The sequence below is a fragment of the Leptosomus discolor genome, chromosome 8 (genome assembly GCF_034619465.1).
Source record: "Leptosomus discolor isolate bLepDis1 chromosome 8, bLepDis1.hap2, whole genome shotgun sequence".
Lineage (NCBI taxonomy): Eukaryota > Metazoa > Chordata > Aves > Leptosomiformes > Leptosomidae > Leptosomus > Leptosomus discolor.
The window spans coordinates 562,808-573,728 of record NC_141398.1 but is presented as its reverse complement, the minus strand read 5'-3'; the positions used below and the strand labels follow the sequence as shown (position 1 = coordinate 573,728).

At 51.6% G+C, this 10,921-nt stretch overlaps 1 protein-coding gene across 2 annotated transcripts in view; it reads left to right on the top strand.

The window, feature by feature from the left end:
• The first annotated feature begins 1,510 nt into the window (after positions 1–1,510).
• RTTN (rotatin) overlaps positions 1,511–10,921 on the top strand; it is a 71,925-nt gene continuing 62,514 nt past the window's right edge. For both annotated transcript variants that reach the window (XM_086469011.1, XM_086469012.1), the window contains exons 1-8: positions 1,511–1,541; positions 2,175–2,362; positions 2,960–3,158; positions 4,891–4,980; positions 6,140–6,218; positions 7,590–7,704; positions 8,182–8,332; positions 9,265–9,430. In XM_086469011.1, coding sequence (XP_086325137.1) covers positions 1,511–1,541; positions 2,175–2,362; positions 2,960–3,158; positions 4,891–4,980; positions 6,140–6,218; positions 7,590–7,704; positions 8,182–8,332; positions 9,265–9,430 — 1,019 coding nt within the window. The remainder of the gene's footprint in view (positions 1,542–2,174; positions 2,363–2,959; positions 3,159–4,890; positions 4,981–6,139; positions 6,219–7,589; positions 7,705–8,181; positions 8,333–9,264; positions 9,431–10,921) is intronic.

Below are 10,921 nucleotides of genomic sequence, written 5' to 3'. Positions count from 1 at the left end.
TGTTAGCAGCAGCGAGCGCCCGCGTCAGCCGTGGGCCACGTGTGGCTGCTGGAGCGCAGGGAAACGGCTGTTTTTCGGGGGCCTTCGAGGTGGGCCGCATCTGCAGAGGCAAGGAGGACCTGGGTCAAACACTCCTACAGCCGCCAGTGACGCGCCTCTTCCTCCTGAAGAAACGCTTTTATTCATCCCGCACTGGGAAACGGCTGCTTCAGCCACTCCTCCTCCTCGCCGGCCCAACGAGCCACAAACCCGTTCTGCTGCCGGGAGCCTCACGTGGGGCCCCGCGAAGCTCCTGCCGCTGCTCCGAGCCCTGCACGCAGCTGAAGGGAACCCGCGCCGGCGGCGGTGCTCCTTCCGTGGCTGCTCTGGAAAAGCAGCGACGGACCCACGCGAGCTCCGCCTCGCGTGAAACAGAACCCCCCTGCAGCACCGCGGTGCCCCTGGAACCAGCTCAAGGAAGGAGCTTCCCTTCGCCGCTCCGCGGGCAGCAGTGCCGCCTTGCCCAGAGGCGATGAAGGCTCCGGAGCAGCCCGGAGGCAGTGGGCGGAGCACAGGGACGCGGTGACCGCGGGAGCGCAGCGACGAGACGAGCCCCGAGCGGGCAGGGCAGCGACAGGGACCCTTCGGGAAGCGCTGCCCCCCGCCGGGGGCTGACCAAGGGGGCTTGCTCCTGCGAGGCGCCAGGAAACAGGAACCGTGACCGTGACCGGCCACCACCGCTTGCGCGCCCGCGGCCACGCGAGCAGCCCTCCCGAGCGCGGACACCCAGCGCCGCCGGCTGCTCCACCCGCGCCGGCTCGGTTCCCCGCCACGACCGAGCACGGTTCCCCAACGGCACCAGCCCCGGCCCAGGCGCCCCGCGGCTCCGCCCCGCCGGCAGCCGCGGCTCCGTGACACCGCCCCGGGCCAGCACACCCCCTCGGGACCCCGCCAGCACCGGAGCGGCACACGGGCCCACACCCGGTTATTGCGGCGGCCTCGGCCCGTCCCCAGCTGCCGGGCACCGGAGGCTGCGGGAGCAGCGCGCCCTCCTCAGCCTCAGGTCCGGGCTCCAGCAACGGAAGCCCCGCTCCTCGCAGGAGCGAATGTGCCGGTACCGCCGCAGAACGACGGCGCAACTTCGGACGCGACAAGCACCGTCCCCCAGCTCCGGGTGGAGACCCGGGCCCCGCCAGCGGCCCAGGGCCGAGGCGAACCGCGGCAGCGGGAGGGGGGCGCTCCCAGCGGGCACCGCGGCGGGCGGACTGCGCTTCCCGGCGTGCCCCGCGGCCCCGGGGCGGGCGGACTGCGCTTCCCGGCGTGCCCCGCGGCCCCGGGGCGGACGGACTGCGCTTCCCGGCGTGCCCCGTGGCGGCAGGGCGGGTGGGTAGATTGCGCTTCCCGGCGTGCCCCGCGGCGGGAAGGCGGGCGGGCGGACCACACTTCCCGGCGTGCCCCGCGGCGGGCGGACCGCGCTTCCCGGCGTGCCCCGTGGCGGGCGGCAGTTGAACGCCGGCGGGAGAGAGGCGCGATGGAGCTGTCGCCGCTCGTCAGGAAGCTGGGTAACGGCGCCCCTCTTGCCCCCGGGGCCGTCCCGACCCCTCCACGGGGCAGGGAGGCTCCCGCTGCCCCGCCCGCCTACAGCGCTGCGGGGCTTCGCCTGCGGAACCGGCCCGGCGACGGCGGGCGGGAGGCCGGCTGCTGGCCGGGGAGGGGGCAGCGGGGGCTACCTGTCCCCTCGGCACCCGCGGAGCGCGGCAGCCCCTGTCTGGCCACCGGACCCCGCGCCGCTGCCCTCCCGGCGCCGTGTCGCGCTCCCCCGGCGGCTGCCGGTTCCGCGGGCTGGGGTGGGGGTCTGTCCGGTGCGTGGGTCGGAGGCAGCCGTCGGTGCCCGCCGTACCGGGTGGTGGCGGTTCCCGGAGCGTGGCCGTGCGCCTCAGGAAGGCCGCGCTCTCGGTCTGCGCCGGGCGCCCGGGGGAGCGGTGCGGTCTGCGGCGTGTCGCCGCTTGGCAGCGCGCAGGGGTCCCGGTGCGGCGGGTGCAGCCCCCTGCCGTCCTGCCGAGCCAGCCCTGAGCCGCAGCCAGCCTTGAGTGCAGACCCCTGGCAGCAGCCTGCCTGTCCGGATAGGCAGCGAGTTACGTCAGATCGGTGCACGGGGGGTTTAATCCTTTTTTTTTTTTTACTATTTTTGGCAGGTCACGAACTGGCAGAGATAAGAGAACGATCCCTGAAGACTATTCTGTTCAAGTTAGAGCATAACTTGATTTCGTATGCCGATCTGGTCCATGAAAAGGTGCTTTTCCCTAATCTGTTGGAGTGGTTCAATTTTCCAGTCGTGCCAATGAAAGAGGAAGTACTAAATTTTGTGAACAGTTTGATCAAGGTATGACATACTAATGTTTATTTATAGTGAAGCTATATGCCTTTGGAATGCTAAATAAAACTGGATGTCACTTGGTTTTGTAGCGCCATGTAATGAGATTTTTAGAGTGTTTTACAAAGACGGGAGTAATAAAGCTACTGTGTGCAGACAGAAATTAAAACAGTTTGAGTGACTTGAAATGCCTCAGCTGAAAAAACCCCATTCTTTTCTGGCTTTCTGCTTTAGTTTTCCTGCTGTTTCAGCGCTTTGTTTAGTGTTTAATTTCCTCCTTTGGGGCATGATTTGCAGCTAAGCCCTTGCACTGTTCCTGGAAAGTGAAGATTTGAACAATGGTGCAACTTATTTTAAAGAAGCTGAGAAAACGTTCCAGAAATCTCAAGAGACCTCAGATTCTTACGTTCTTGCGTTTTAACCACTAACCAGCAGCGATGCAGAGGGAAAAAAAAAATCCCATCCTGATACTGATAGATGGCCTAAACAAATAAAAGTGAACTGGAACTTCAGTTTTGGTTGCAATTCTCTCCTCCCCCTGCTGCCCCCCGCCCCCCAAGAGACGGCGAGACTCTCGGGCTGACTGTCGGTTCTCTCCTGGCGCAGCACCCGCCGGCTGCCCAGAGGATGGTCGCCGTTGGTGCCGTGGAATTCTTCTCTCGGCTGCGCCCGGACGTGAATCCCAACCTGCAGGCGGTGATTGATGGGATTGTGGACGGGCTGTTGTTCCTTCCTTCTGGGCCTCCTGCTGGGTCCTCGTCGGTTCCTTACCACGCTGCCTCTCGGCCGTCCGTCGATGAACCAGGTAGCTCGTGTAGTTTGAAGTGTGGTTTGTTTGAAATGAAAATACAGCAAGCGAGGAGCTTCTCGGCTGTGAAAAGCTGATGTTTGCAGGCATAGCAGGCGAACTCTTCCCGAGGGGCCAGTGAGGTGTGCGGTGAGCAGATTCTGCCAAGGGAAGTGTGATCTTGGTGATGCCATTCCTGTAACGGAGATCTCTGCACCAGAACAGTCCTGGTGTTTGTCATCAGACCCTCTGTCCATTTCTCCCTGTGTAACACCCGTTTGCTGCGACGTGAGCAGGAGCAGCTTCCAAAGCCACTGTGGGGCAGCAGGGTGGCAACCTTGAACAGGTCTGTACGCTTTGCTGCTTTTCTGTGCAGAGCAGGCTTCAACTTAGAGCAATTAAAATCTTAAAAAAAACCAACAACAAAAACCAAACAAAACCTCCAAAAAATAAGAAAAAAACCCAAAAACCCTGAAAGAGCTGTAAGTGTTCCTAGCAGAATGGTTTTTAGCACTGCGTTAGTTGTATGCCCTGTCTGCTTGGCTTTGGACAAGTACTTGTCACAGAAAGACAGGTAACCTTTGTGTAAGGCTCCGCACCGAGTGTGAAGTGCTGCTGCTGCTGGTGCCGGGCTTGCTGCCCGCCTGCTACGGTGACGTGCGGTGCCGCTTTGCTGTAGCCAAGAAGGAAACCCACGTGGGTTTACTTCTCTTCTTCGGCCTCAAAAATTCTAGCACAGGGTGCAGAGGAGAAGGTGACAAACCAGGGGGGGCCCTTCCTCCATGCTCCTGGCTCCGTGGGGAGGTCACTGCTGTGGTGCTTCGCACCTCGGTCCCTCGGCGAGGAAGGGAATTCTCCTGTCGCTTCTGCAGCCTGGCTCATGCTTGGAGCTGTGGTTTGCTACTGCTGTGTGGTGGCTGGTGATTGATTTATTTTTTTCCTCCCCTCTGTGCCCACATAGGGGCAGATTTCTACCCAAGATTGCCACTGTGTGGGAAATACTATAATAATCTTTTACACGTGCATTTTTAAGCTGTACCTTGTTGAAACTACCCGGTTGAAGTATGGCACATAGTTTCTACTTGTGCTGTAAACTGTATACGTGTGTGGATTAAATAATAATCTTAATGCTTAGTAACAGGGGTGTTGCATTTTGGTTTTCAATTTCAGTTACTGGGAAAAATGGTAAACTAATAATCCAAATACTGTGTTCTGGAGAGATTGCTTCCAATGTTACGTACCTCGTGTGCATTTTGTTACACAGTTTGTGTATTAATTACGTGTATTTAATAGCGTGTGCATTGTATACAGGGGGGACAGCTTTTCAGCTGACCTGAGAGACCGCAGTTTTGGTAGGCAAAGGTTATAAGAAGTTAACGTAGAAAGTTCATTTTGTTACTGCATAGGTAGATTAGAAGAGAACAGTTTTTTGGCTGCCAGTTCTCCATCAGGCAACACATTTTGTGTGATTGGTTTTGCTATTGCCTGTAGGGTCTGTGACGTAGCGTAAGAAAATGGAAAAAAAGCTTTACGGTTGCAGAACGTGATGGTAAAAACCAAGCATCAGCAAACTCCTTGTACTCCACTTCCCTGATCATCTGGGACTATTTTCAATCGGTTTCCTTAATGGGTTAAAACTCAAGGGCAAAAGGGAGGCAGTTCAGGAAAAGCATGAAGATAAATTGAGTTTTGCTTTTAGTTGTGGGTATTTTCGTGTATGTATTTTAAACTTACTCTTTATTTGTTTTAGTTGTGCCTCAAGAGGAGTTATTTGCTGGGTATTTCTGTCAAGGTAGAAGGCATCTCCCACGGCTAGAAATACCTCCCAGAAGAACAGTTGGTATGTGTACTTGTGGAATAAGAATGTTAACTGCAGAAAGTGCTTAGAGTTGTAATTTAGATTTAATTCCTTGACAAATACTATTATTGGCTGTTCTTTTTCCTGTTGTTCTGTGAAACCTCGTATCACAGAGACTACAATTAAAAAGCTTATAAAAATTCCATTCGTCTTGGTAGGTCTTTCTCTTTTCTACTAAACAGTTGGTGTAACTCTTTGGAATATGTGAAGTGTTATTATAAATTAAAATATGCTGTAATTTTAAAAATAATTTAAGTTGCTAAAGCTCTTCAGAGGATCGGAGTACCATAGTCGCGAGTGGCTCTTTAAGTACCTTTTTAGTTCAACCACAGTCAGTCTGAAGGACCTTTCTGCTTTTCGGAAAACTAGATCAGGTGCTTTAGAAACCTTTGCCCCGGGTCTAGCTGAAACCCAGCGTTGCGCTCGTGCGTGTGTCAGCATCGGTACGAAGCGTGGCACTGCCCAGCACAGAGCAGCGCTACCGTGGCGCCTCCTCGCCCGCACCGGTGCCCTGGCGCAGGAGGGTCCCCTCTGACACGCGGTGCGGCGCTGAGGGCTGGGCTTTGGGACGGCACCCGGAGTTACCCTGTGGAATCAGCGGGTCGCTTTGTCAGCGGCGTGTCAGCTGTCTCTAGAGCTGCACAGTGGTGATTGCAAACTGACTTAAAAATAGCTTCAAAGTCATGTTAGTTCAAAAGTTGTTATGTGTCAGAATTCAGTGACAACGGTGACTTCTGCTGCTTTAAGAGTAAAAGCCTGAGGTCAGTTCTCTGTTTTTAGAGATCACGGTGATAAATATTGTTTAGTAGTAGAATAAAATTATACTTGGTTGAAAGCACAACGGGGGGATCGAGTACTCTTCTGCTAATGCTGTGTTTTCTGTTTGCTGTGGTTCTCTTTGCTAGAACTTTCTTCAATAAACGTGCTCCCCTTTGGTTTGAGGTGGCCTTAGTATTTTTGTTGGTGGTGCTGAGAACTCCCTCTAGAGGCACTTGAGGTTGTACGAGTCTGGATGTAGTAAAAGGTGTTTCTGTTTCAGATGATACACAGTTCATAAGCTTTGACTTTGCCATGGAAATATACAGTGTAGTGCTTCTACAAGGTATACTCCAAAATATCAGCTTGCTTTTTGTTTTTGCAGTGAAATGCTTGAAATTTTCCACGTTTCCTTGGCTAAATCTGACGTCAACAGATAGACACGTTCTTTCATCGAACGAAAGGTACAGTGACAGAAACGTTACAGTGGCCTTGTAGTTTGATTATTGTTTTTTGGCTAAGAGTGGTTCTGAATTTGTGTCCTTCTGCATCATTAGGCTGTTCCTGTAAATAACCTAATGAGCTGACTTTGTGATAAATAATCCCGAGAGCTGTGCTGCAGTTGGGCAGAGCAGATAAAGAATGAGCTGTAACAGGGCGGGTTTGCTGTTGGTCACTCCCGTCCTTTGTGTTTAACTCGGGGTGGGTTGGGTTTGTTCGTGGCTCTTCAGGCCGACTTCTTAAGTGGATCAAGGTTTTCATGCCGTTAGTTTCGGAACAAGCTGGAATCAAGCCGTTATTTGCTGTACCCCCACGGCCGCCTGGCAGAGGAATCCATCCCTCCAGCAGCAGCTTAGCTAGGTTTGGGCCGGTATGTTCGGGTGCAGTGCCGTACCCAGGCAGTCAGGCGGGCAGGTCGTCTTTCTGCAGTCACTTTGGTTGTTGTTTTTTTCTTTGTTTGTAACTTTCACTTATAAAAGCAGTGTTTGAAGTGGCCCAAGGAAAAGTTTTGTAGCTGGGAACCCATAGGATTGACACAGAGCTGTGATCGATTTCTGGCATAGCCAGCAATGCAGTGCAGGGGACTGCACTCTTTAAGAAGTTCACTCGAACTGGAAGCTTTCTTGTAATAGGTTTTTGGGTGGTTTTTTTTCTTCCTTTTGAAAGATCTCTGAAGCTGGAAAACCTCTTTAATATTTAATTTCCTGTATATCGGAGTCTAGAAAAAGAACACAGATCCTTAAAACTGGACATGTTTGATTTTTTTTTTAAATGATTTTGGAAACAGTGGTTTCTGAAACAATAAATATGGGAAAAAGTGAAGTAGAATACCCAAAAGATTCTTATTATTTACTAATATAGATGTTAGAGAATAGCTAATAACTTTCTTCCTTTATGTAACTTCCCCATATGTAATTCAAGCGCTTTTAAGTTGTACATGAACCTCGGCAATGAAAGAAACGTTCTTGCTGCTCAGAGGTGGATCGCCTGCTGCACACCACTGAGCTACTTGCTCACTTCATGGGGAGTTTCCAGCCTGTCTTGTCTTCGTTTCAGGTTCAGAATCAATGAAGTTACTTCTTTTCTGGGAACTTAATTTTACATGTGGTTTGATAGCCGCTGGAATTGAGTTGGTTCTTTATTGTATACAGACACAGCATGACTAAGGAATAATTGGAGTTTTAAAATGGTATGACAATAGAGTTACAGCATTTTTCCCTTTAGATTCTTCAGTATTGTGATTATAACTTTCTTGTAAAGACTTGTTCAAGCTGATGATTGCTGCTTGGTTCTTTTGGGTTTAATGCACCTTTACCTGTGACCTGCACTTCTAGCTCTTTGAGAAGCAACAACCAAAGCTTAATCTGGAGTACGTGTGAGCTGCTTCAGGATGTCATTATGCAAGATTTCCCTGCTGAGATCTTCCTTCAAAGGCCAAAGATTGTACAGGCAAGAATTCACAGAAAGTTCAAGGTTTTTGTTGTGCCGTGGTAGGAGCTGTGCCAAGTAAGAACTGATGTCAACGATAAGTTTTGTTTCTAAACCAAAGTCCCTGTGTGTGAACTCTGGGTAGAAAAGGGGGCGTTAGCTCTATGTTGTGTTCAGACAGTTGCTGGGTGGTAAGGACCTCACTAGTCAGTAACGCTGCCTTTCTGGGCGAGGCAGAGCCGTGTCGCTGCCCCGGGCAGACCCTCCGGCGGGCTCCTGCAGCGGGAGCAGTGACCTCACGGGCGGTGCAGGGTGGGCTCCGCTCGCCCCAGCACCGTCGGGCTCAGCTGCGCTGTCGGACGGAGCGCGGGACCACTGCCGCTGCGCCGCGAGCTTTGGGCGCTTGGCGCCGTCTGCGAGCTGGACTTGGGGCAGGGCTGGCCGGCGTGAGGGTGCGTTAGTGTCGGGCTGCCGGTGCTGATGGCTTTGTGTCCCCAGAGCCTTTTGTCTCTGCTGGGCCTGGCCTTCGGAGGGGGCGGAGGACACCGGTTGGCCCTGCAGGCCGTGGCCTGCCTGCAGCAGCTGTGCCTCTTCTTGAGAAGCAGGCTGAACTTCCACAGAGACCCAAGTTTTTCTTCCACGGAGCAAGGTCGGTGTGTTTAAATATTTGAAATCCTGTTGTGTTTTTACTACAGCCAAGGTTATCTAAAATGATTTAAAAAAAAAGCCAACCCACAACCTTATAGCAAATGTAATCTTGTGAAACTGTTTTGCTAAACGATGGTGTTCAGCACTATTCGTGTAGTAAATATTTTTAGAGTACTTGCATTATTTTAAAATAATACTTACTCATTTTTGCAATTTCCTGTGATTCTCCATTCATCAACTTTTCCCAGTATCTAACTGTTTGTATGTCAGCAGGAGAGGGATTTTTTTACTCGAACTAAATTAAATCTGTAAAATAAAAGTGGGCAGAGTTTCAGAAAAGTTTTCACACTATCAGTGCTTAACAATCTAGTGACTGGTTTCATGAGCTGTGTCAATTTTCTTTTTTTTATTCTGATGGCTGAAAATAATTTAACCGTTGTTCTGGATTTTGCAGTCATTAGGGCTATTTCACAACGTTCTTAATGCTTCAATTCTGTGGATGTAATGGTGTAGGTTAGTTAGAATGATCTTCCCGTTCCATTTCTGTCAGCTGAATTTAACCAGCTTTGGTTCTCAGTTGGTAGTCAGGCTCTCTTCGTGAGACTGCCGCTGTGTTTGGTGTCTTCATAAACCATACTGGCTGTTTCTTTGCTAATGCAGTTAGAACATCAACAAACGCAATAGCCTTAGTCAGGCGCTAGGTTGGGGTTTTTGAAACTCATGTTTAGGGTTCAACTGTAACTTTCGGTGGTTTTGCCTTGGAATGGAGTTTCCAAACGCTGCTGCATGCCAGGGTTAGGTTGCCCGAGCTCTCCCGTCCCTAGTGGCGTTTTCCCTGTCCTGCCGGAGCCACTGTTGCCATTGCTTCTCCGTGTAGTATCTTGCAGGGTAACGGGTTCCACTGATGGCAAACGTGTGGTCTGTTACGTCCAGGCGCAGCGTCCCAGAACTCATCTCTGTCTTACTGCCAAGAAGCACGAGGCCCCCCTCGTTCTCAGAGCCCCTCACCTGGCAGTAGCAGCCCTCGGCCGTCTGTGGTTGGACGGACAGGCCAGCGTCCCAGAGGAGATGGTCAGGATTGGGATGCAGCGTCTTCCAGGTGAATAAAGTAACTTCAACTAAAAAATTACGAATTCAGTATTGTATCAGGAGCTCCTTGTGAGAGTGTGGGGTGGTGCGAGAGTTCTGCTCGCCTGTGAGGATCCAGACCGCATTTGAATTAAGCAGTTGGATCTTCAGGCGGTGTTCAGAACGCGTGGGATCCGTGCTACCTGCCACGGTCTGCGCCCAACCAGCGTTTTTAGACAGATCTCTAGTAGCAGCTGTTACTGCTTGGGCGTGTGAGAAAAGCACTTACTCAGACTATTGCTGTGGAGTCAGGGGGTTTTCTTCAGCAGGTGACCCTGTAAGTGCTTTTAAGTCGAATGGCCATCCCATCTTGTCTTTTTCAAAGTAATTGTAATACAAATTATTTGTTCGTTGCCGTTCTATGCGTAACTCTTCTTTTTCCTTGTTCTTAAATCTTGACTCTTCAGTCTGTCTGTTTGTGTGTTTCAAACTCTGCCTGGAAACTTAACCTTTCCTCTTCTGAATTGTTTTTATGGGTGATACCTCTCCTTCCTTGCCCGCTGGTAAGTGTGATCAGAACCACTACATGTTGGAGAACGCTTCTGTGTTGCTTATAGTCTTCCACTGACCTCTAAAATCAGTCGGCTTTTGAATTCTTAATTGCAATTCTTGAGCCATCTTGTACGCTTCGCTAGTATAATGTGACGCGGTCATGCCACGATTCAGGGTCGCCAGCTTATTTAATAATAAAAGAGCAACCAAACAAAAACCAACTGCAAAAGCCACACAGGCTTTTAAAGCAATTCAAGGTTGCTAAATGGTGTTTAGGATAAGAAAAAACATTTTAAAAGTTTGTTCCGAGTTGTATTAATTATGATGCTGCCGATAGAATTAGGTTCTTTTTGAAAGCGGTTGGGAAATAGTAAAACTGTGAACCACATATAGAGCTCATAATTTAAAATAATTATATATAATATAATAAATCCATGTACATTTTGTAATACGTGCTTGGTTGCACTTAAGGCTGTCTTGGGCAAGGGAATATTTGCTGGTTTAAAGTGGACAAAGAATTCCTGCAGCCTTAACCTAGGGCACGCTTCCTTCCCTCTCCCTGTGCCGACCCTTGCGGCTAGCTGCCTGCAACGGGCTAACGCTGCTGGTGCAGTTTGGGCCGGAGCTCTGTTTGGTCGGTGGCCTTGCTTCAAGCCGCTGCCGGGCTTCGTTACCAGGAGCAGCGTTTCAACTCCAACCATTCGCCCCTCGCGATGCCGCGCTCCTCGCGCGTGCCTCTCGCCCGGGACACGTCTCGGGGCGGCTGCCAGAACAGGAGGCGCCCGCTTGTGGTGCTGCCGGTTGTGACGCTTGAACGCGGCCAGACCGAATCCCCCTCTTCCTGCGAGGCGGGTGGAAGCAGAGAGAGGCTGGGGGGAGGAAGGAGGTGCATCACGGCAGGAGGACCTTGCATTGCTCGAGGCGGGTTTTGACAGCTGTCCACGTCTGGGTTTGCTCACCGCCGAGCTAA